Source organism: Brassica rapa, chromosome A10 (assembly GCF_000309985.2).
Source record: "Brassica rapa cultivar Chiifu-401-42 chromosome A10, CAAS_Brap_v3.01, whole genome shotgun sequence".
Taxonomy (NCBI): domain Eukaryota; kingdom Viridiplantae; phylum Streptophyta; class Magnoliopsida; order Brassicales; family Brassicaceae; genus Brassica; species Brassica rapa.
The window spans coordinates 11,781,517-11,806,821 of record NC_024804.2 but is presented as its reverse complement, the minus strand read 5'-3'; the positions used below and the strand labels follow the sequence as shown (position 1 = coordinate 11,806,821).

Here is a 25,305-nt window from a genome sequence, read left to right as displayed (position 1 = left end):
AAAGGTAAAAAAGACTCTCTAGAACAATGAAGGTTTAGCCACTTAGATAATGAAGACTCTCTAGAACAATGAAGACTCTCTACATAATTTTTCTTCTACTTCATAACAATAGAAATGGTTCTAACACATCGCATAACTAGAGAGACCAAGAGACGAGCCACCCCTTGAACCGAAATAAGAGATCCCTTCACAACCCTGGTAGAAAACCAAAGACCAAAATCAACAAACTAGTAGAAATATTTGTGTAACATGAACGACAAAAGAATTACTCTTTTGTCATAATGAAGAGAGAACTAGTTTCTGGTTTTGTGTGTATTTGTTCTGCTCCTCAAATTTGTTTTTTTTTTTAAATACGTGAATTTAGGTTGGTTAACTGGTACACATGTCAAATGCACTGTCCACGTCCATCTAATTACCATGGGAAATGAAATAAGAACAACACGTATATTATATGTTATTTTATTGTACACGAATTATGTAATTTTATATATTCTAACAGATGATGCATTCAAAAGCTGATAGAATTGGTTAAAATCATCTTGTGACTAGGAAAAAAATGATCATAAAAATTTGGGATTTACTCCACACTACACCCACAAGAGTACACAATATTTCTAATTTTGTACGACCTTGATTTGAATGTTTACCAATATCATTTACTTTCCAATCATTGATTGAATTATCGTCCATATTTTAACAACTCTTAAATGGTAGTTATAAAGAATATATTCAAAAGTAGCATCAGTCGTATATCTTAAATTTCGGGTATGACATTACTTGCTCGACTAAATTTTCATGTAACAATAACATAGCATAAGTAATTATTGATCTTAACTTTTCAAGGATTATTAACAAACAATCTTATCTCCAAAATTTTCGTAAAGGAATATTACTCGCGTAAAATTTGGCTATTTACATAATTAAATAGTACTCACGTACATATTTTTATGCTCCAAAAAATGGGCTAACATACCAATAATATCTCCTAAATTCAAGAAATCTCAACCAAGCTCTCTTGGCTAAGCAGGCATGGAGATTACTCAATGAACCTGAGAGTTTGCTAGCCAGACTCTTTAAAGGAAGGTATTATCCTAATAAGAGTTTCCTGGAATGTGGGAAAGGCTATCGGCCATCGTATGCTTGACGAAGTGTCTTATTTGGGATGAAGTTGCTGAAGAAAAGGTTGATTAAATCGATTGGGAATGGACAAGCAACGTATGTGTGGTCGCAAAATTGGATCATGGATGATGTTCCTCGCCGGCCTATTAATAAAGAAGCTGTAATCGATGTCGACATGAAAGTGTCTTCTCTGATCCAGGAAGAGAGACAGTGGGATGTGCTTAAGTTACATAATTTATTTCCAATAAATGATGTTCAGCGAATTCTACAACTTCCAGTGGGGGATGTTGCAGACATAGACATTTGGGCTTTTACTTCGAATGGGGCGTATACAGTGAAGAGTGGCTATGTTCTGGCTGCAAAGGATAAAGAAGCTCAAGCTTTGGATACGGGCTTGAGCTCGCCAGGATTGCTAGAGTTGAAAAGAGAGATTTGGAAAATCCCTACCATACCAAAGATGAGAAGTTTCTTATGGAGAGCAGCGTTAGGGGCTCTGGCAGTAGCTGAGAGACTTAATACTAGGGGGATGAATGTAGATTCCTTATGTAAACTCTGCAGGCAGGGGAGTGAATCCATAGATCATGTGTTGTTTTATTGTGAGGTTGCTCAAGAGGTGTGGGCATTGGCAGTATTTCAACTGATTATACCTCCAATGGACAGTACTCTGGTGGAACTTCTGTCTTTCTACCTTCGGAAAATATCAGATGAGACCATTCCGGTAAACCAGAGAAGATCGATTCCATGGATTATGTGGACCATTTGGCGAAACAGAAATACAATTTTGTATGCTGATCGGCAGGAGTCGCTTACTCTTCAGGTAAAGAAGGCTAGTGATGAAGCTCATATTTGGCATGAGCTCAATGTTACTCAGCAAAACTCAATACAGATGAATGGGGTTTGTGGAGAAGTTAAAAGATGGGAACCTCCACTTTCAGGTTTTGCTAAGTGTAACATTCATGCTAATTGGCGTAATGCTAAGCTTCACAGTGGTATTGCCTTTATTATTCGAGATCACAGCAGTAATGTTCTGCATCATGCAAGAGATGCCCATACTTTCTCTCCCAACAGATTGACGGCAAAGCTAAGATGTTTGGAATGGGCGCTTCAGAGTATGCAGAACCTTGGGTATCAAGATATAGTTTTGGGGTTTGACCTCCATGATCTTGTTGAGGCGATGATGAAACCTTCAAACTGGCCACGATTCAGAATCATTATCCAACGTATCCATGCATTATGCTCTTCGTTTGGATCGATTGCTTTTGAAACTGAAACCATTGCATCAAATAGAGTAGCTCGAGAGATAGCAAAAAGTGTGTTGAGGAACGGTCTCTTTCAGTCTTACCTCGCTTTGGGAGGTCCGGATCGGCTACATCAACAGATTTTTAGAGAAGCATCTTCTATTTGCTCATAGATCTTTTTTAGATTGAGCGTATTTGTGTTTCTCGTATGTTTGTTGTTTTTGAAACTCTTATCATTTGACTTTAAGCAATGCAATCGTTAAAAAAAAAAAATTCAAGAAATCTAATTATTTCCTCCGATTTTTGAGATACCATCTAGGATTTGTTTTTATCCTACATACTTCATGTATAAATAGGACACCACATCACACAATTTAATCTAGACCATAAAACAACTAGGTGATTTCTTCTAGATAAAATATGATTGGGCTCTGAGCGCTCTCTTTAGCTGTATGGGTTGTTTGTGGTATAGCTCAAGCAAGCATACTTTTCTGTAAAATATCGAATGCTGGCACGCTCCCATTTAAAGTTGACATGAACTTTTTTTTGGCTAAATATGTTGACAAAAACTTGATGATGGCAATAAAAACTTCATTGTACAAGAATGATCATTAACAAAAAATGCCATTAACACAAGTACACAACATGGTGTTAATTTAAACATCATGATTCTAAAAGAGAAAAAAACTAGGATAGCACCAAACCAATTTTTGTTCACAAACTAGCACTCAAAGTTCAAAGTTACAAAAATAGGTTTTATTAAAGAGTTAAATATACATTTATATCCCTTGGGTTAATTAATTCAAACCTTAGGGTTTAGAGTTAAGGGGTGGAGTTTTGGAATTAGGGTTTAAAATTTTATATAATAAAAAAAATACTAAAAAATTAAAAATTAAAATTAAAAAACAGTTTCAAAAAAGCATTTTTGAATTATAAAAGGAAAATTTGAAAAAAAAATAAAAAAATTTCGAAAAAAAAATTTCGAAAAAAATTATAAAAATTTTCAAATCTGAAAACATATAATCTGAAACTATATAAAAAAAATTTCATTATTATTTTTTTTTTTTGGTTTACTTATTTAATTTTAAATCAAGGGTATTAAAGATATTTTACCCTTAGATAAATGTTATTTTGTGATTTTCTCATTTTAGTGCTATTTTTAAAACAAAAACTCAAAAAAATGCTATTATTGACAATTGTCATTCTAAAATTAACATGTAACTAAATACGTTTCGATTGGAAGACCATTTTTATTCCATTTTTAGTTAGTTCTATTGAATATAAATCCATTTCACTGGACCAGTTTAAAAATAAAATTAGTTAACATAAAAATTCCAATTAGGATCAAAACTTTTAAAATAAAAACCATATTAATTAACATGTATTTATATCTTTTTAAATTTATATTTTGACAAAAGAAATAATATCCGCGATTTGAAAACACGGATTAAAATCTATTATCATTAAATTAGAAAGTAAAAGCATAAAGTTTTCTTGATAGTAAATTTATATTATCATTAAATTAGAAGAAAAAATGTGATTTTTTTAACTTCAATAAGACAATAACATAGCAAAAGAGACCAGACAAAACATTGCCTCTGAAATCTAATCAAACTGTTTTGACAATTTTCTAATTATATTAAAATTTTAACTTTGAATATAAAAGTAACTATACTTTGATCCACACATATTTGTTTTAATTATTTTTCTACATTGTATTATAACATATTTAAGTACATACATTATTTAGATATTTTTAAAAATCTACTCACATGAAAAATCTGACTTAAACTCTGTAAAAAAAATTGTAATATTTGAACTAAATTTATTTTTAAAAACCTGATATCAGAAAAGTGATTCGTACTAGAATATGTCTAACTGGTTTTATATTTTAAAAAAAAAAACTTTTGTTGATCAATTTGAATTTTTGTTAAGAGTGAAACAATTCCATTTGAACATGTGAAATTATTATGGTTACACATAAAAGAAATGATGTTGAATTATTATAGTAGATGCAATTAATAAAATAGTTAGGAAGAATGATAAAATGAAAATGTAGAAAAACACTTAAATAGATAAATTTTATTTTATACTAATTCATTTTTAAAAAAAAAATAAATAAAGTAATTAGAATTAGTTGAAAACATATAAAAGTGAACACGCAAATGGTTCAGAGAAACATACAATAGTGTAACACGTAAAAAAATGATGTAAAAGTTTATTATGAGCAGTGGAGATATATAATACTAAAAGCCTCCAAAGAATATCAGATTTTTATGCGATTGAACTCCATATCTATTGTTTTCTTATTTTAGGCCTCATCTTATGGTTTCTGTTGTGTTTAATTGGTCTGCTCCTAATGTATGTGAAATTAGGTTCAGGTTTCTGCAGTTGATATCTTGACTTTTTAGGACACTTGAATACGGTTTCACTAGTGCTAATGAAAGATATAAAAGTTTAATCTTAGTTGAGGATACATGGAATTCTCACCTTCCCCCAAAAGGAGGATTAATCCAGAAATTACATAATTATTCCTCAAACATCATAACAAAAGAAAAGGTTCTTACACAACATAATTAGAGAGACCAAGAGACCAGCCACCCCTTGAACCGAAATAAGAGGACCCCTTCACCACTCTTGATTAATTTCCAACCCTGGTAGAATACCAAATACCAAAATCAAAAAACTAGTAGAACTAACTATGTATAACTTAGAAAATGAATAGAAACAATCTTTTGTCAGCAAGAGGAGATTATATTTATACCACCATGCTTTCTCTTCTTGGTTCTTCTAACGGACGCTTTCTCCGCAATGGAATCTTCATCCTCACATGTTCCTGCCAACACAAGTTGAATAAGCATAATAATATTCCTCATTACAACAACAAGTTACAAGAACAATCAAAGGTCCTTCTACACTAAAAAGTATAACTTGCAAAGTAAACATTTAAACTGACTGTCTTGATTTTTGCTACTTTAAGGCAAGGACAAAGAGACAACACAAGAGCTTCTTATTCCTACAGAGTAAAGGAGATCCAACTGATCCAAAGAAAATAATACCTTCTTGGTTGGGTTTAAGCCTGCAGAAGCTGTGTACAATCTCTCTACAGAACACATGGATGACCTTAGCTTGAAACACTTTCGTCTTCTTGTCAAGAGGATCTTTGGCTACAAATGTGATGAAGTAGACCTTTCCGCTGTTCAAATAAATATATGCTTTCTGAACATCAACGAACTCGAAACCAGTTCCCTGATTTCAAAACACACACAAACCGAATCAAAACCAAAAAAGTAAACCAGAGAGAGAGAGAGAGAGATGATGATCACCTCTCTTTTGTTGTAAATCTCAAGGGCTTCTGCAGCCAATCTACCGAAATAGACCCTACCGGTATCTGGTTTGCCGAGTGGGTAGAGTTCGTCGAGAAACGCAGGCTGGAAGTCGAAAAGGTAACGCAGCTTGGAGAAATCGACATCAAATCCCTGACTCTTCACGATCTGTTCGTTCATAATACGATACTCCTCCGCTAGTGTGTGATTGTGAATCCGCTCGTCAAGTTTCCCGCGGATCTTCTCCAGCAGAAGCTCCGTATCTTCGGGCTCGTTTCCAGGATAATACATGGTGCACGCGCTCACGCATTTAGGATCCCACGGGTCAGTGATGATCTCGTAATCGATTGTGCTTGATGAAGCCATCACAAACCCTAGTTTCTCAAGTTTGGGGTTAAAACGACAAAACCCTATTCTTCTCCTTTTTTCGGGTCGGAAAGAGAAGCTTTAATGCTCCGTCCTCAAAACATATTTACATATTTGTTCGCATCTTTCAGTTTATAGCGCTTAAGCCCACAAAGTTCAGATCTTTATGCGATTGTGCCCCATATTTATTGTTATTTTTATTTTAGTCCTCGTCTTTCTTATAGTTTTTCTCGTTTCGTGTGTATTCTGCGCCTCAAATACATTTTTAAATACGTGAATTTAGGTTGGGTTTAACTGGTGATTCCTCTTCGAATGATCAGAGCCGTGTTTTAACATCTTACTAGGTAAAAACCTGCGTCCTTGCGCGTAAAAGTACATCAATTTTACTTTATATTTTCATAATATTTTGTATCTCACAAAGATAGAAAACATGTATCATATATAATAATCAAACTATACTCAAACATATAAAACCAAACCCATGTTGGAAATTAAAAAAAATGCAGATGCTGAACCAAAAAAAACTATACGCATACATACATGGTACGTACAACTTGAAAAGAAAGATTATGCATTATATGTATGTAGTGTCTAAGTATGAGTAGGATAGGCATAGCAGAACAATTATCTTCTCCAAACAATATTCAATATCACTTCAGATAGGATTATTTTTTTACAAGAAATATTTTCCTATAATATACGGAAACTCTCTATCCTCAAGAACAATCCCATGAATATTAAAATTAAATTACAAAAGGAACGATTAAGTAAACCTAACCATTATTATTGTATGTTTTTCATTATAGTTATGAGTAAAAGATTTTCACGATAGCTTCCAGTGTATATATTCAACTGGGACATGACTTTTGGACATAGAGCTTACTCTCAACAACGTGCCCATTTCTCTTTATATTTCAAAGGTTAGCATCAGACTTCCTCAATAGTTTGCTTAGAGACTACTTCAATCATACTTGAGGCTAAAACTAAATAATTTGTATCTTAAAACTTAGTGAAAATATGTAGAAAAATAATATAAAAACCCATAACGTATAAACTGTAAAATCAACTGCCATTTTTTGACTTAGGAAAGCCATAATATTTTTTCAAACTTTGTTCTATGTCTTCAATATGCGTGATTAGAATCCCGAATTAAAAAGTGTATTTATAAGGTGTTTTATTGTAATGAGATTCAAATAATTAGTTAAACAAACGGATAACGAATGGATAACAACAGTACTATAAATTTTTTTTTTGTAAATTACATTCTCCCCAATCAATATGCCAAAACTTCAAAGCACATAGTACAACATTAGCATCAAACAAATACTACATTAGCATCAGTAAAGTTTCATTTTTTTTGTATCTCTAGAGTTTGTACTCCATAGGCAACACACTTGATTTCAACAAACCTGTGATTAGTTTAAAATTAGAACAAAACTTCTTTATTAATGAATGTTAATACAGAAATATTATTATTTCAAAATGCAGAAAACAATTGAGTACAAAATAACTTTTATCTTTTACATGGATTTGGATGGCTTCAAATCAGAAATGATACATATCACATCCATCAGAAATGATACATATCATATAACGTTAATCTTGTAGAGGGTAAGATTCATTTTCGTTTTGAGTGAGTATATGAGTATCTATATTATTAAAAGAGAAACATTCTGGAAAAATTTACTTATAAAAGGTTGTTGGAACCTTTCATTAGATTAATATTTTTTTGGTATTCCCTTATTTATCTCTAACAATAAGTAACTCAATATTCAATAACATTATATACCATATCATTCACCTATTTTTACTCCTTCTATGAGTTAATTTATATTTACAATATTTTTAAACAAGAATATCCTTGAGAATTCACACTATCATTAAAATTATTAAAGATTTTGTCATTCATAATTGGTAAGCCCCATTCTCATCTACACAAATCTTACGTGTAGATGACAAATCAAATAGTTTTTTAAGTTTTGTGTATTATTATAAAATATATAAGAATTATAATCAATTTTTTAAAAAATATTATCAAAAATTTCTAAGTTTTTATCGGGTCAATCTGTGTCGGTTCACGGGTTAATGGCATAATTTTCGGTTTTATCAGATTTTTAATTAATAGGTTTTCCTTAAATCTGAATTTTGTGGAAACATATTAATTGGTATAATCATGATAGAATTTACATGAATAATATAAGCCAATCCATATTATATACGGCCACCAGTTTACTGGTCCAATTGCAGGTGCGAATCAAATATGAAAACAATGTTTATATCTTAATTCGTCAATAAACTACATATGTATTCCTACTAAAAGGAGTTAAATTATTTTTAAAAATAAAATATTTTTCCTTACCATTTCAATGTTTCACGATTGGTTTCAGTTTTTTGGTTCTAAAGATATATGATTTGCTCGATTATTTATGAAAGTCAGTTTAATGTATGTTTTGTTTTTCTTCTTCAGTTTGCTACCGTTTAGTTCGCGGTTTCGGATAAATGTACACAAACCTATACACTATATATATTATGTTGAAATTTATTTAAATATATATTTAATTTTGAAAACAAACCCGCGCTTTTAAGCGCGGGTCAAAATCTAGTGCGAGTTTTATAACTCCTCCTATATATAATGTAGGCATCAAACCAAGATTTAATTACAATTATTTGGCTAATTAATACGTGAATATATGTTTGTCAGTTGAACGAAATTAGAGTACTAATATTAGCCTTATTTTAATTGAGTCGTTTGACCAAACTTCCATTGCTATATCTTTAACTGTCGTGCACGCGAAGATTCTCATTAGTAAACTCCGCGAAGATTCTCATTAGTAAACTCCCATATTTACTTTCCTAATGTACGTAGAAAATTAAGACAGTAATAATGATATGCATTAGCCAATCCCATGTGAAAGAGCACACACGAGTTATCTTAATACTATACACTATAGAGATTTATAAGGTTCATTGGAACTATATATTTTAAATCAGTCCAGTGGCAATGGTAGTAATTATTTTAGATAAGGAATATGAGAAAGACTGTCATGCTGACACCTTACCAAAATGGTAATGTTGTAAATATATTACAAATTTAAGGTTATTCTTCATATTTGCTTCTCTGTTAATAAGAAAGGGATTATACAAATGGAATCATCCTCATTATGTAGTTCCAAACATATATGTATATATTCCTATCAATTTATAGCCATTCCTAGATATGACGAATGAAATGTGTCTTTTTTTTTTGTAACTTGAAAAAGATTCATCAACTTTGATGTTATATATCATGTAACAAGTATTCATCATATCTTCGCCTGTTCAGTCGACCGAACAATTAAAAATCAAATACACAAATACCTTCTAATGTTTGGTTTTGATATTTTAGATATAAAAATCAGTCAAATATTTATAATTATTTGCTTCACTTTAATAACTTTTAATTCGTTTTGGTTCGATAGTCGTCAATTTTCAAAGCATAATTTATAATATTTCATAAAGGAGCTTTAACGATCTTTAGGGTCGTTTTAACTTTTAATATAGACCCATTAAGTTTGTGAAAGAAAGCAAATAACCCAAAACACTTCTCGTCTCCGTCAAATCAATAGTCTCTATCTCGGTAACACGACAACACACACACTACTAATGGCGCCCATAATCCTATTATTCGGAGATCTTTCGGACGTCTCATGCAGCTTTTCTAGCGAGATTTATCTCTCTCCTTCTTTTGCAACATACACTTAGCAAATATACACTTTAATTAAATACCATAGATTGAGAGATCACACGTAAATTGTATGCTTAAACAGACGTTCATCGCCGATGTTACAGTTGTCCTTTGAAGATTTGTGTTAGGAAAGGATAATGTTTACACCGATGTAGAAGATAGGCTTCATTGATAATGTTTTTTTTTTTTGATAATCCAAACAATCCGAACATCCTGGTGGGAATCTGACAAGCGTCTAAGTACACTTCCGCAAAAAATATTTTGAAGAACCACTTTTTCACCTTATTTTAATCAATAGTAGCCAGCAGGATCCGAACTTGGATCCGTATTGTGGCCAAAATTTCCTCAAGATCATTGCGCGGTCCTCGCTTAATTTGATAATGTCTTGGTATGATTCAAACAGTCTAATATAAAAGTTATCTATACCAAACCAAACCATTTTAACGCATACTTGGTATAATTCAAACAGTCTTATAACGTTGGTGTAACTAAAAATTAACAAAAATTCAAATTTTAAACCCTGCTATGTTATTGTCTAAAGTACTACCAACTATCTACAAAAATCAATTTAAATGTATTGCGTAAATCTTATTGTTAACAATATATTGTAGATACGATATTTAATAACAAAATCCGTAAATATGTATTGTAGTTACAATATATTTAATAACAAAATCCGGAAATATTTATATTGCTTCGTCTACAAGTTTTATTTAATATCACAATTAGTTATTATTTTACTTATACTTACATAATTTTTGCTAACCTACTTTAATTGGATTAACATTATCTCTTAGAAATTAAAAAAGTATATTCTAATTACAATATTCTCGCATAATATTCCTTATTCCACAAAGTAGCATATTTTATCAAAATTTTAAAATAATGTAACCTATATTTGCGTAACTCATGATAACATATAAATCATAATAACTTTAAAATTAAAAAAAATCTATATAAACACAAAATAATAATCTATGTAAACTTTGGTTTTCGCCGAAAAAACATATTCAAATTACAGTTTAAATTACGTTAAAGTTAAAATTTATGTTTAAAAAATAAATATAGTGGGTTAATGTTAAATGATTTTATTTTTGTTCTTTTGGCTTCGGGTATCTATAAAAGTTCGCCTGACGCTGTATTTATCATATATGTCAAAATGTTCATTTCAAACATTATTAATGTATTTGCTTGTTTATTGGACCAAACAAGAAAATACCAAAGACAGAAGATGAAAACATGAAGTTCAAGAACTGGTGTATGATCCTAGAGAAAAATGTAAAAAAAAATGAAGTTCAGTTGTTTTATGTTGTTCTGTTTAATGGATGTACATGATAAGTGTAAAGTTTTGGCTCACGTCCTAAATATCATTTAATAGGACGCCGGTGGTATTCAGTTTGATATGGATTTTTATTATTTTGGTTATTGAGTTGAGCAGCGAAGTTAGAAGAGTAATTCTTGGGTTCACCCCCTAGGGTGAACCTCTAGGTTCACCAACCAATAGTGTTTAAGTATTTGATATTTGATATCTTTTAAAAAAGAAAACAACATTAAATTTCCAAATAAGATTATCTTTTTAAAATAAAACAATAAAAATACATAAAAATAGTTACAAAAAATAAATAAATAAATATTTTTAAGTATTCAGCAAAATACTAAACCCTATATCCTAAATCTTAAACCCTAAACCCTAAACCTTAAACTTTGGATAAACTCTAAACGTTTGAAAATCCTAAACCCTAAATCATACATTAAAAACTAAATTTTAATAACACTAAACCCTAAATCCTAATCACTAAACCCTAAACCCTTGGGTAAACCCTGAACCCTTGGATAAATCATAAACTGTAAATCAAAAATATTTAAAATTAAACTCTAGAGATTATGATTTATCCAAGGGTTCAGGGTTTACCCAAGGGTTTAGGGTTTACCCAAGGGTTTAGGGTTTAGTGATTAGAATTTAGGGTTTCGTGTTATTAAAATTTAGTTTTTAATGTATGATTTAGGGTTTAGGATTTTCAAACGTTTAGAGTTTATCCAAAGTTTAAGGTTTAGGGTTTAGGGTTTAAGATTTAGGGTATAGGGTTTAGTATTTTGCTGAAGACTTAAAAATATTTATTTATTTATTTTTTGTAACTATTTTTATGTATTTTTATTGTTTTATTTTAAAAAGATAATCTTATTTGGAAATTTAATGTTGTTTCCTTTTTTAAAAGATATCAAATATCAAATACTCAAATACTATTGGTTGGTGAACCTATAGATTCACCCTAGGGGGTGAACCCAAGAATTACTCAAGTTAGAATACATTTAAGAACAATAAAAAATTGGTTTAGATCAAGTTTGAGTACTTTGTGGTTTGGTTCACTTCAGTTTGGATAATAAAACTATAATCGAATTATTTTGGAAAGAATTCGGGTGGTTCGGTTTAAACATTTTGGGTTATTGAATGATTTAGCTTAAACAATTTAGTTTAAACTATAAATCGAATACTTTTGGAAATAATTTGGGTGGTTCGGTTTACACATTTTGGGTTATTGAATGATTTAGTTTATTTAAAATTCCTTTTAGATAATTTTTCCAGATATAAATATTTTAATTTTAAATTATTCTTAAATATTTTATCATTTTAATTTTTAAATATAACTAGCATTTTTTTTAAATCACAGTTTTTATATATGAATATACACATTTGGTTCTGATATTATAGATATCAAATATCAAAATCGTTTTAATATTCATAATTATTTGGTTGACCTTAATACCTTCTAATTCGCTTTGGATATTCGTTAACACTCCAAAAGGACCAAAGCATAACTTAACATAAACCCCTAAGCTAAAAGACCCAACTAACCCAAAACTCCTCTTGTCTCCATCAAATCGATGATATATCTCTCTTGACTCTCTCAGTAACTGACGACAGACTACCAAGGGCGCCTAGAATCCTACTCTGCAGAGATCCTCTCCGACGTCTCAATCAGCTCTTCAAGCGAGACTTATCTCTCTCACTCTATCACGATATCTCTTGATTCTGTATCTCCCTTGGGTTTAACCGAAGCCCGATATCATCATCAAATTAGAAAGTAGGAGCATAAAGTTTTCTTGCTGGTAAATTTCCTTTTCGGTGAAAATTTTGGAAATATTTACTTCAATGGTACTAGAGTGAGACCATGCGTAATCTGACATTATTGATTGACCTGCTTATAACTTTTGAATCTTACAAAAAAAGCCCTTTGAATTTAATCAAATGCCTTTAAGAATTTTATAATTATATTAAAATAAATAAAATTTGAATATAAATTATATATTACGATTTTTAAAATTATATATTACAGTCAATGCCATATGCCATGTACGATACCTGCACTCCTAAACACCTCTCCGTTGGCAGACTCGTGTCAGGAAATCATAATATTTTTGCCGAGGTAGAAGTCCAGGAAAGATAACTTCTTTGATATACATGTATATAATTATAAAGTGTTATTGTAGTTTGATAAAAAAAAAGTAATTATAAAGTGTTATTTTATAATCGATAAAATAACAAGATTGATAATACACAAAATACGAAACAGACAACAACATTTTTGAGATGTTTGGTTGCCAGTAAAAATGTTTCAAACAGAAAGTATAACTACACGCCACCTAAAAGGTTCACATTAAAGTAACAGTGCAACGCGTAAATTGTTCAGAGAAACATATAAAAGTGTGACACGTAAAAATAGCTCAGAAAACATATAAAAGTATAATCTGAGAAAAAAAGGTATAATCTGAGAGGACATCATTTGATACATGAAAATCTCAAGAATTTAAAAGCAGATTTCAGTTGATAACACTAAAGCTCCCAAAGTTTGTCAGATTTTTATGCGAGTGTATCCTATATCTATTGTTTTCTTATTTTAATCCTCATCTTTCTTGTAGTTTATGGTTTTGTGTTTATCTGGGCTGCTCCTTTTTTTTTATAACACGGGCTGCACCTTAAAAACATTTTAATATATGTGAATTTCGGCTCAGGTTTCTGCAGTTGACGGTTTCGCTTGATGTATCGTAGCTTTTTAGGACACTTGAATACGGTTTCACTAGTGCAAATGAAAGATATAAAAGTTTAATCCTAGTTGAGGATACATGGAATTCTCAAGTCTTTAACTTCCCCAAAAGGGGAGCAATCCAATTATTACGTAATTATTCTTCTACTTCATAACAATAGAAATGGTTCCAAGTTCTAAGACAATATATGTGGCCTTAAAGACACTTGAATATGGTTTTACTGTTATGAAACATATACTCCCTCTGTTTTTCAATATAAGTCGTTTTATAGAAAATTTTTTGTTCCAAATTATATGTCGTTTTTGGTTTTCTATGTAACATTTATTAATAATTAATGTTGTCCGACCAATGATAATATATTTTCTATTTTTCTATTGGTTGAATTGTGGTTAGGTAAATGGTTAATGATGTTTTTGTTCCGAAAATATAAGAAGTTAATGATTTTCTTAATCTATGTGCATAGCTTTAAAACGACTTATATTAAAAAACGGAGGGAGTAAAAGTTTAATCGGAGTATCATCTGATGCATGGAATTCTGAAGCCTTTAATTATTCCACAAACTCATAACAAAAGGAATGGTTAGCAGCACAACATAAGTAGGGAGACTAAGAGACGAGATACCCTTGCACCGAAGTAAGAGAGCCCTTCAACACCCTGGTTTAATTTTCAACTCTGGTAGAAAACTGAAGACCAAAATCAACAAACTAGTGGATATTTAATATATGTAATGAACGACAAAAGAAAGATTCTCTTGTCATAATGTAGAGATAATGATACGTATCATCTATCAATATGCTGACATGGCTAGTGCTGAGGATGACCTGGAAGGACTAAAGCAAAGGAAAGACTCGGGATGGTTGAGAGGCTTTGCCTTTAATCTGCAACAGGAAGAAGACGTATTATAAGTAGAGAGCCTGATTGAGGAATAGGTTATGCTTGATGTTGTAATTGGTAGACATATTAGTCTAGACCCGATCATATGAGTTTGGAGATTCAAAACGCACTCACATGAGAGTCTAGATTGAGTCAAGTCTCAAGCTATCTTGTAATTGATCGTTGTTAGAGTAATAAAGAGTGTGTTGTATTGAGTATCGATCTTCGTACTTATCAGATAACTAGTTAGTTATACCTTTCTTTCTTTCTTTCTTTTTTGTAATGGACGAGTTCGTCGCAATGGAATCTTCATCATCACATGTTACTGCCAACATAAGTTGAATACGATCATAATAGATTCACTCTTCATCTTCTTGATTTCTTTCAACTCTCTCGAGTTCTTACAATCACCATGGATTCCATATAATTTATATGAAAAGCCTAAAACCCTAGATGTAGTATATAGATGGCATCATCATGATAAGTCAAATGAAGCAAGGGCAAAGAATCGATTTGCAAGCTCACTCATCATCCTTTGCTTGTACTCATCTCCTTCTGCTCTGTTTTCATAAGTAGCTTCTGATGACCGTTGTTCTTTGCTCTTGGGCTGGGCTGCTTGCTTATCACCGAGGCCCAAACCATCACCTTTTAGGTTTGAATTAATACAACCTGGTTTAATTTTCAACCCTGGTGGAAAACCAAAATACCAAAAATAAAAAAACTAGTAGAAATAGATGTGTAATTTTAGAAATTGAAAAGAAAGACTCTTTTGTCACGAAGAAGAGAGTTATACTATGCTTTCTCTTCTTTTTACTTGAAATGGGCGCTTTCTTTGCAATGGACTCTTCATCATCACATGTTACTGCCAACGTACACAAGTTGAATACACAATTATGCTTCTTCATCACAACAACAACAAGAACAATGAAAAGCACTAAAAAAATATATAACTTGCAAAGTGAACATGAAAACTACTTGTCTTAATTTCTACTTAAGGCAAGGACAAAGAGATAAGGTACACAAGCTTCTTTGTATTTCCACAACAATAAGCTTTCAGATGATATATCTACTTAACAAAGTAAAGAAAAATCCAACTAATTAATTCCAAGAAAACAAATACCTGGTTGATTGGGTTTAAGCCTGCAGAAGCTGAGTACAATCTCTCTACAGAACACATGAATGACCTTAGCTTGAAACACTTTCGTCTTCTTGTCAAGAGGATCTTTGGCTACAAATGTGATGAAGTAGACCTCTCCGCTGTTCGAGTAAATATTAGCTTTCTCAACCTCAACAAACTCAAAATTAGTCCCCTGATTTCAAAACACACACAAATTAAAAATCAACAATATTTAACAAACAGTACTGAATCAAAGAGTAAACCAGTGAGAGATCATCACCTCTCTTTTTGTTGTAAATCTCAATGGCTTCCGCAGACAGTCTACCGAAACAGACCCGGCCGGTATCTGGTTTGCCGAGTGGATAGACTTCATCGAGAAACGCAGGCTGGAAATCGAAAAGGTAACGTAGCTTAGAGAAATCAACATCAAAGCCCTGTGACTTGACGATCTGGTCGTTGATGATACGGCACTCCTCGACTTGTGTGTGATAGTGGATCCGTATGTCACGTTTACCACGAATCTTCTCCAACATACGCTTCGTACCTTCGGGCTCTTTTCCAGGGACATACATACTGTACGCTCTCACACATTTAGGATCCCACGGGTCAGTGATCCCACGGTTCAAGGATCCTAAAAGTGTGAGAGCCTGCAGTATCACACATTTAGGATCCCACGGGACATACATACTGAAGCCATCACAAACCCTAGTTTCTCAAGTTTGGGATAAAAACGACAAAACCTTATTCTTCTCCTTTTTTGTCGGAAAAGATAAGCTTTAATACTCCGTTCTCTCTCTCTCCTCCAATGTTATTTATGTTTTGGTTCGCAACTCTTACTTTATAGCACTAAAACCCCTAAGGTATCAGATCTTTACGCGATTGTGCCCCAAATTTATTGTTATTTTTCTTTCAGTCCTCGTCTTTCTAATTTTTTCTTGTCAACTATCTCCTATGAAACTATTTTCTTTTTATTTTTGTTTTTTATTTTTATGAAACTATTTTCAATGTAACACGTAAAAATGGTTCAGAGAAATATGTAAAAGTGTAACACGTAAAAATGGTTCAGAGAAACATGCAAAAGTTTAATCTGGTAGTGGAGATATCATTTGATCTCAAGAATTTAAAATCCCCCAAAGTATATGAGATTTTTATGCGATTGTACTCCATATCTATTGTTTTTTTTTTGAAACTGTCCCATATCTATTGTTTTCTTATTTTAGTCCCCATCTTTCTTGTGGTTTCTGGTTTGTGTTTATTTGGTTTGCTCCTCTTTAGCTTTAATATATGTGAATTTAGATTCAGGTTTCTGCAGTTGAGAATTTCGCTTTATGCTTATCTTGGCTTTTTAATTAGGTCACTTGAATATGGTTTCACTAGTGTAAAATGTACGTAAATGAATCATATAAAAGCTTAATCTTTTTTTTTGTCAGCATATAAAAGCTTAATCTTAGCTGAGGATACATGGATTCTCAAGCCTTTAACCCTCACCAAAAGGGGGAATAATCCAAAAATTACATAATTATTCCTCAAACCACATAAGAAAAGAAAAGATTCTTCTACAACATAATTATAGATACCAAGAGACCAGCCAACCCTTGAACCGAAATAAGACACCCCCAAACGAGTAGAAATATAACGTAACTTATAGAAACTGAAAAGAAATACTGTTTTTTCATAAAGAAGAGGTAACTAGTTAGTCATACCATGCTTTCTTTTCTTTTTTCTTGTAATGGACGCTTCCTTTGAAATGGGCTCTTTCTTTGCAATGGACTCTTCATCAACACATGTTACTGCCAACACAAGTTGAATACGCATCACTATATTCCTCATTACAACAACAAGAACAATCAAAGGTCCTTCTACACTAAAAAGTATAACTTGCAAAGTAAACATTTAAACTTGCTTCTCCACAGGACTACAACAAAAGGGTTTCAGATGATGTCTAGTTAACAAAGTGAACATTTTTAATTTAGGCAAGGACAAAGACATAAGTTAACACAAGCTTCTTCCTCCTACAAAGTAAAGAAAATCTAACTAATTCCAAGAAAATAATACCTGGTTGATTGGGTTTAAGCCTGCAGAAGCTGTGTACAATCTCTCTACAGAACACATGGATGACCTTAGCTTGAAACACTTTTGTCTGGTTCCAAGAATCTTTGGCTACAAATGTGATGAAGAAGACCTCTCCGCTGTTCGAGTATATATTTGCTTTTTCAACCTCAACGAACTCAAAACTAGTCCCCTTATTTCAAAACACAAACAGAAACCAAATCAAAAAATTCACAACTTTTTGACAAACACTGACTAAAGAATTAATCATCACCTCTCTTTTGTTGTAGATCTCAATGGCTTCCGCAGACAGTTTACGAAAAAAGTCCCTGCCGGTATCGTTATCGCTATCATCGAGAAACGCAGGCTGGAAATCGAAAAGGTAACGCAGCTTGGAGAAATCGACATCGAAGCCCTGGCTCTTCACGATCTGTTCGTTGATGATACGATACTCCTCAGCTAGTGTGTGATTGTGAATCCGTTCGTCAAGTTTCCCTCGAATCTTCTCCAACAGAAGCTCCGTATCTTCGGGCTCTTGTACAGGGAAATACATACAGCACGCGCTCACACATTTAGGATCCCACGGGTCAGTGATTATCTCGTAATCTGATGAAGCCATCACAAACCCTAGTTTCTCAAGTTTGGGGTTAAAAGACAAATACTTGAAAAAGAAGCTGTTAAATACACTTTTTTTTTGGGGCGTAAAAAGTTAAATACACTTCGTTTCACCTGTATACAATTTAATAGCGGAATCACGGAATCGCGAAAAAAATAATTAAGCTGCGAAAAAAATTAACTAAACTGCGGAAAAATTTAAAATTCGCGAAATGATGAAATACATGTTAATTTGAATAAAATATTTATATGGTACTCACTTTGTTATAAGGAAAAACAAAATGTGAAAATTACTAAAACTTATTAAAAATACTTTAGTTCTTATATAAATATTTAGCCTATCTTTCAATATATTTTAATAATAGATTGACATTTTATATACTACAAAACAATTTATAGTATAACTTTATTTACAATATAACTCTTGATCACTACAAAAATTATTGCTATTTATTTTAAATTTTTAAATATTATTAGCTTATAATTTAATAATATGAAAGTATTAGTTTTGTAAAAAATTTCTCAACAATCTACTAAAATTCATTTTTCCACCTAATAAAAATTTTCTTTTTATTTTTGTCAGCAATTTTTTTTTCACCTAATAAATTTCGTTTTTGCGTTTTTTTTTCATTCTGCAATTTTTCTGGTAAAATACTTGCGGAAGTGCGTTTGAAATGCGATTCCGCCATTCCGCAAGGTTACCAATCAAAGCCATGGGCCCCGTAATTATTGTTTTCTTATTATAGTCCATATCTTGATGCGATTGTGCCCCGTAATTATTGTTTTCTTATTATAGTCCTTATCTTTCTTTTAGTTTCTAGTTTTGTGTACTGGTAACTATATATTACACATTTAGATGGGTTTAAGTTAAACCGTTTAACATAAGCCCATTTTAGATATGACTGAAGGCCCATATAACCCAAACCTCCTCTCGGCTCCGTCCGTCGTTGCCTCCTCTCTCTCTCTCTCTCTCACAGTAACAAGGACACAGTGCTTACTAATGGCGCCCAGAATCCTACTCTGCGGAGATCCTCTCGGACGTCTCAATCAGCTCTTCAAGCGAGTCCAATCGGTATCTCCTTCTGATTCTCTACCTCCTTTCCTTAGGGTTTTAATCGAATCCCAATTCTTCTCGCAGGTTAGCAAATCGGCAGGTCCATTCGACGCACTCATCTGCGTCGGCCAGTTCTTCCCCGATTCACCGGAGCTTCTAGACGATTTTCTCGATTACGCCCAAGGCCGAGCTCAAATCCCGATCCCTACTTACTTCACCGGAGACTACGGCGTCTCCGCCCCCAAAATCCTCTCCGCGACGGCCAAGAAAGCAGAGAATCAAGGGTTTAAGATGGACGGGCTTGAGGTCTGCCACAACTTGTTTTGGTTAAGAGGAAGCGGCAAGTTTACTCTTCATGGTGATTTACAAATAATCAATTCTTTATCTTGTTTGTTTGTGAACGTTGCTGATTTGGATTTTGGATTTTGGTTTTAGGTTTGTCTGTTGCTTACTTATCTGGGAGGGAGTCGTCTGATGGTCAGTTTGGCAAGTACAGTCAAGATGATGTTGATGCTCTTCGTGCCCTCGCTGATGATTCTGGAGTTGTTGATTTGTTTTTGACATATCCTTTTTTGGGAATTTGGATTGGTTTCTTTATGTTTCATGTTTTTTTTAGTGATTGTTTGTTGGTCCTTAATTTGTGTCTTTACTAATGAGTGGCCTGCGGGGGTTACCAACAGAGCTAAGGAGTCTGATATTCCTGCTCATGTTTCTGATTCGTCTTTTTGTGATTCCAATGTTTCTGAATTGGTTAAGGAAGTTAAACCTCGGTATGTGTGGTTTTGTAGATTCGTATTATTGTTGTTACTAGGAGGTATTGATAAGTTGGAACTTATTTGTTGTTTATGTTTGTGTGTTTTGTGGTAGTTATCACATTGCAGGTTCCATGGGGGTGTTCTATGCTCGTGAACCTTACCTAAATGTTGATTCTAGTCATGTAACTCGCTTTCTTGGCCTTGCTCAAGTTGGAAACAAAAACAAACAGGTATGTTCTTTGATAGTTGCTCCTGTCACACGAGCTTGGCAGTTCATTACTTTTGTCTCTAGGTTTTGGGTTTCGCCACTTGCCTCCGGAATTTTACTGACAGTTACCCGTTGCTATCAATTGCTATTCTTTAGCTGTATGTATGTATGGTTCCTCCTAGATCCATATATTTTGGATGCAGAGTCTGTGCAAGAATCATTCTCTTATGCGTTTTTTTGCCGGGGGGTTTTCGTGACCACTGTTACTCCATTTTTCCTGTATGCAGAAGTTTCTTCATGCACTTTCTCCTACACCAACATCTACCATGTCACCATCAGAGCTTAGTGCAAAGCCTCCAAACACTACACTCTGTCCTTATACGTTACAAGAGGGAGCTGCTGAATCGAAGAAGAGGTCAAACGACGATGCCTCTGATTCACAGTATTGGAGATACGATGTCTCGAAGCGGCAAAAGAATGGGTCCGATGGGGAAAAGCTCTGTTTCAAGTTTGTGTGCTCAGGATCCTGTCCTCGGGGAGAAAGTTGCCATTTCCAACACAACGCTGAGGCAAGAGAACAGTGTCGTAGAGGTGTTTGTCTTGATCTTATCATCAAAGGAAAGTGTGAAAAGGGCCCAGAGTGCAGCTACAAGCATGAGTTTCAAGATTTGAGTGTACAAAGGAAGCCCAGATCTGAAAATGCTAACAGGTATTCACTGATTTAGAGAATAAATGTCATTTTGACTATGGGCTGAGAAAGTAATTGTTTTTTCAAATTTGTTTCTCTCAGGTCTAAAGAATGCTGGTTTTGTCTATCAAGCCCGAGTGTGGAGTCACATTTAATCGTCAGTGTCGGGGAAAGCTTTTATTGTGCTCTACCCAAAGGTTCACTAGTCGACGACCACATATTGATAATCCCAATCGAGCATTTGCCCAATACTCTGGCTTTGTCCCCTGAGGGTGAATCAGAGCTCAGTAGATACCGAAATGGTCTGAGAAATTGTTATAAGAGCCAAGGAAATGATGCAGTTTTCTTTGAATTGGTCTCTAAACGTGTTTCTCATGCTAACCTCCAGGTAAGAAAAGTTTCAATTCCAAATCAGGTAGATCTTTAGGGTTGTAAAGTTGCTTACATTAGTTTGATTTTTTTTATATTTTCTGTAGGTTGTTCCTGTACCATCATCCAGAGCTCGTCTTCTTCCTAATATATTTAGCTTGGCTGCTGAAAAACTGGGCTTTAAGCTTGTGACGAAAAAGTGTAAGCTACATCTCTTGTTGTTTATCTTCTCTATCTTATCAAATCATTGGACTTTATCAACTCAGACTATACCTACGTTCTTCCTTTGCATTTTGAGTTCTTGTACTAAATTATGTTGTCTTTGTCGCAGTTAGTGATAGTTCCGAGGGCAGAAAGTATCTGCAGAAGGAATACGATGCAGCTTTGGGTCTCTTCTATGTGGAACTTCCTGATGGAACTGTGCTATCTCACACCCTGGAAGAGAACGAAGTATTCCCTGCACAATTTGGACGGGAGGTAAACCATTTTATGCAGTACCAGGCGGCTTTTATATTATACTTAAGAAATTATCCGGCGATAACTGAAGTCTTTTCTTTCGATTTCCATAGATTAAATCTTCCCCGTGCTGTCAACTTATGTTCTTCTTAATACAGAGTGGCCATCCACATGAGACCTTTGCATGCTCTAGCCATATTAATTAAGTTTTGTATTTAGTTAGATAGATAACATTGATAGTACTGCAGACAGGACCATCAGGTATATTTTGCTGTCTGGATAATGGCTTTGGGTTTTACAGGTCCTAGCAGGGTTGCTAAAGATCCCAGATAGAGCAGACTGGAGAAACTGTAAGATTAGCCAAGAAGAGGAGGCAAAGCTGGTTGAAGATTTCAAGAAACAATTTCAAGAATTTGACCCTTTTGAGTAATCTTGCTGAATTATATGTTATCTTATCCGCATCAATCAAGCTTAACTCAGTGTGACAGTGTCCACTACGCTCAGGTATTCTGCTGCTGCTCCAGCATAGTACCAAATTTCTAAGATCTTCCATCATGTTTAAATAATTAGGTTTCCTGCTAACCCGCCTTTACTTCACATTTTCAGTAGGTCGGGAGCTGGATCATGAGATGCCATCGTCATTGAAAGGTCTCTCCATGTTTAGAAACAGGTTCCTAAACAGTGTACTTTTTCTTGCAAACACTTTCGTTGATATAGTACCTATTTTAGAAGAGAGTGATCACCGCAGAAGCATGTGCTTGACCTTTTTTTCACCTAAACTAGTCATTGTCCTTGGTCCCCTTTTATTTTTCTTGTTGGTTGGTTAAAACAAAGTACCTTTTTTTCTACTTTACGGTAATCTCTATCATTATTATCCAAGATGGTGTTAAAAAAGAAGCTCGTTCATAGAGTCTAAACAAATAACCAGTTAGTATCTGGTTAATTCTGGTTTCAGCTGTAAATCAATAATCACTTGGTGAAACCGGATTAGTAATTAGAACAGTGAAAGTGAAGCTGGTTTTAGTGAATCAGATTCAAGCTCTACATATGAAGTATGGCACCTTGACATGAGGTTGCCAAACACATGGTAAAAGAAGAGAAACATCATCTCTAGTGTTGCAGCATCTCTAGTGTTGCAGCTTTAGCAAATGAGTAAAGGCAAACAAAGGAAAAGCTTCATCAACTGGTGTAACCAAACCCTTCTGTAAAGGGTTTATAGATTCTGTCTAATACCCACATGGCTCTTACCTTCTCATTCCTTTAAATGTGAAAGTGAAACTTTGATGGTCCCATGTTTAGGGTCTCTATATCTCTATTTAATTGCATATCAACTACTATATAACTTTCTGGTAATGTATCTTAACTGCATTTTTATACTAATTAGACTAGCTTACTCAGATTTGAGTCTCCGTCTCTTTAAATGCACAACTACCTTTTGTGAGAGGGAACAAAATACATCAACCACCATTTAATTTTCCATTAATTTAGGTTAACTGCATCTTCTTAGATTAATTAATCGTTTTTGTTTTTAAGTTATTTTGGAAATTCTGAATATTAAATAAAATGGCATTGGCACAGCACTATTACCTGTACTGTACTTAGTCGGGTCCAGTTCAGACTTCAGAGTGGAATATTTATTTTAAATCGGTGGGTATATAGTAATTAATTGTCACGAGTCTCGACAAGGTTTTTCCGGACCATCATGCTATCATTCGGAAAGATCGCATTATGCCTAATATTATTCTATATAGGGAGGCTATGATATGGTACTCTACTTGTAGTTACAATTATTTGATACATATCTTGACCACCTTAGATTTCGAGGTTAATCTATACATTTGACTATTATATCACACTTCTTAATCAGTTTCACTTTTGTTAAGCGTGGGGATTTTGATTTTCGTATGTGTTGGACTATTTCATATGCATGATTCGAATAAAATATTCGTATGTTTGGACAGTAAAGAAACAAAGACTTGACGTCGTCGTTTGCGATCACTTGCTTACAAATAAACGACAAGTCCCAAGCGCAAATCTGGTCGTATCGATCGTCTTTGTCCCCACTGACCCACACAAGACACCAAAACTACGATCTGCATTTCTCGCCACTCTTTCTCGCAATACTATTCTTCATAATGGTTTATATTGTTAGTTGTGTGAATGTACCGCTGGCCTTTTTTGTCGGTGCGTTAGAAAATATAATTTTTTTTATTGTTATGAAAATAATGGGTCAATCCGGATTTTAATTTTGTTTTATTACGTTTTAGTAGTCTTTAATTAGTGACAACGGAACTGATTCTTTCACCACGTGTTTTGGGACGTTGTTTTTTTTGTTTGTTGATTAATTAGCATGGCTTTACTCTTCTGCTTAATGAACACAATATCGTGATTAACATATTCATCCCCGTTCTTGTGTAATGAATATAATAAACCAAGACTTATAAGTAGAAAAAAAAAACTGAGACTTATAAACTTTTACGATATGCAACTTTTTTCTTTTTATAAAAAAAAAATCATTGTTTCTTTCAAGTTTGAAATCTTTTTTTTTTTGAGTTTCAATACAGCATATAATTCTATAAAACTCCGTCTCTTTTGGATACTTTCACTTTATATTTTAGTATCTCAAGGTGCTTTCAGTCTCGACGTCTTAGAGCATGATTAATGAATGTTTTTAGGATGGGGTTCTTAGAAAAATATAAAAAACTATTTCTTAACTTTTAACTAAAAAAGTTAAAAACCAGCTTTTAAATATTTTATCAAAAACTTCTCATTAATCATGCTCTTAGTTAACGAGGAGTTAATACTATATATATTCTATATTATTTTCCCCAAAGGCCATCGTCAACTTGGGAAAATGGTTACTAAAATAACATGATCACTTGATTTGGACTGGACACAAATCTAATATCCAGATTTTTGAAGATATTTGTGATTTACGAATACTTACGGATATTTCATTCGTTTTGATTAATACAAATAATCTTAAAAATTGATACAAATTTCTTTTCTAAAAAATATATTTATTTTTGCATGATGTATAAAATTAAAATTAAAAAGTAGTGAAAATACATATTTTGTAATTTTAAACTTATTTAACAATTATAATAACACAAAATTTAAGAAAAAGTTATAATTGTATAAAAATTTATCTTCTTTTAATGTAATGTCTTATATAAGTAATAATGCGAATGTATTATATGATGTTCGCCATTGGATGTCCTTGTTGCCTTTCTGCTCCTTAGGATCGGTCAACCATGAAAGAAATCAGGCTGCAGATGCTTTATCTCGTTTTAGTTTTGATAGC

The 25,305-nt window shown here is 33.1% G+C and overlaps 2 protein-coding genes across 15 annotated transcripts; one reads left to right on the top strand and one right to left on the bottom strand.

The window, feature by feature from the left end:
- Positions 1-4,783: 4,783 nt before the first annotated feature.
- On the bottom strand, positions 4,784-19,103 carry LOC103845122. 12 transcript variants are annotated; one of them, XM_009121958.3, is made up of 4 exons: positions 5,684-6,138; positions 5,417-5,606; positions 5,122-5,193; positions 4,784-5,011 (listed from the first exon to the last, which is right to left on the bottom strand). In XM_009121958.3, exons 1-4 carry the CDS (start codon positions 6,047-6,049, stop codon positions 4,986-4,988), a joined length of 654 nt encoding a protein of 217 aa, XP_009120206.1. In that variant the 5' UTR covers positions 6,050-6,138; the 3' UTR covers positions 4,784-4,985. The 12 variants fall into 12 exon arrangements, 11 of the variants coding, with proteins under 11 accessions (XP_009120206.1, XP_033137645.1, XP_009120204.2 ...); XM_033281754.1 differs by lacking the exons at positions 5,122-5,193; positions 5,417-5,606; positions 5,684-6,138 and adding exons at positions 17,511-17,597; positions 17,863-18,049; positions 18,131-19,103 and having other exon boundaries at positions 4,790-5,011; XR_004452322.1 differs by lacking the exons at positions 4,784-5,011; positions 5,122-5,193; positions 5,417-5,606; positions 5,684-6,138 and adding exons at positions 12,195-15,377; positions 15,484-15,589; positions 15,811-16,000; positions 18,131-19,103.
- Positions 19,104-19,346: 243 nt separating this feature from the next.
- LOC103845120 (zinc finger CCCH domain-containing protein 64) lies at positions 19,347-22,880 on the top strand. 3 transcript variants are annotated; one of them, XM_009121952.2, is made up of 11 exons: positions 19,347-19,543; positions 19,610-19,883; positions 19,961-20,087; positions 20,176-20,295; positions 20,393-20,510; positions 20,776-21,197; positions 21,279-21,564; positions 21,653-21,746; positions 21,877-22,022; positions 22,303-22,505; positions 22,611-22,880. In XM_009121952.2, the coding sequence occupies exons 1-10, from the start codon at positions 19,370-19,372 to the stop codon at positions 22,429-22,431; spliced, it is 1,890 nt and encodes a 629-aa protein (XP_009120200.2). In that variant the 5' UTR covers positions 19,347-19,369; the 3' UTR covers positions 22,432-22,505; positions 22,611-22,880. The 3 variants fall into 3 exon arrangements, with proteins under 3 accessions (XP_009120200.2, XP_009120199.2, XP_033137639.1); XM_009121951.2 differs by having other exon boundaries at positions 22,608-22,880; XM_033281748.1 differs by lacking the exons at positions 22,303-22,505; positions 22,611-22,880 and adding an exon at positions 22,225-22,294.
- The last annotated feature ends 2,425 nt before the right edge of the window (positions 22,881-25,305 follow it).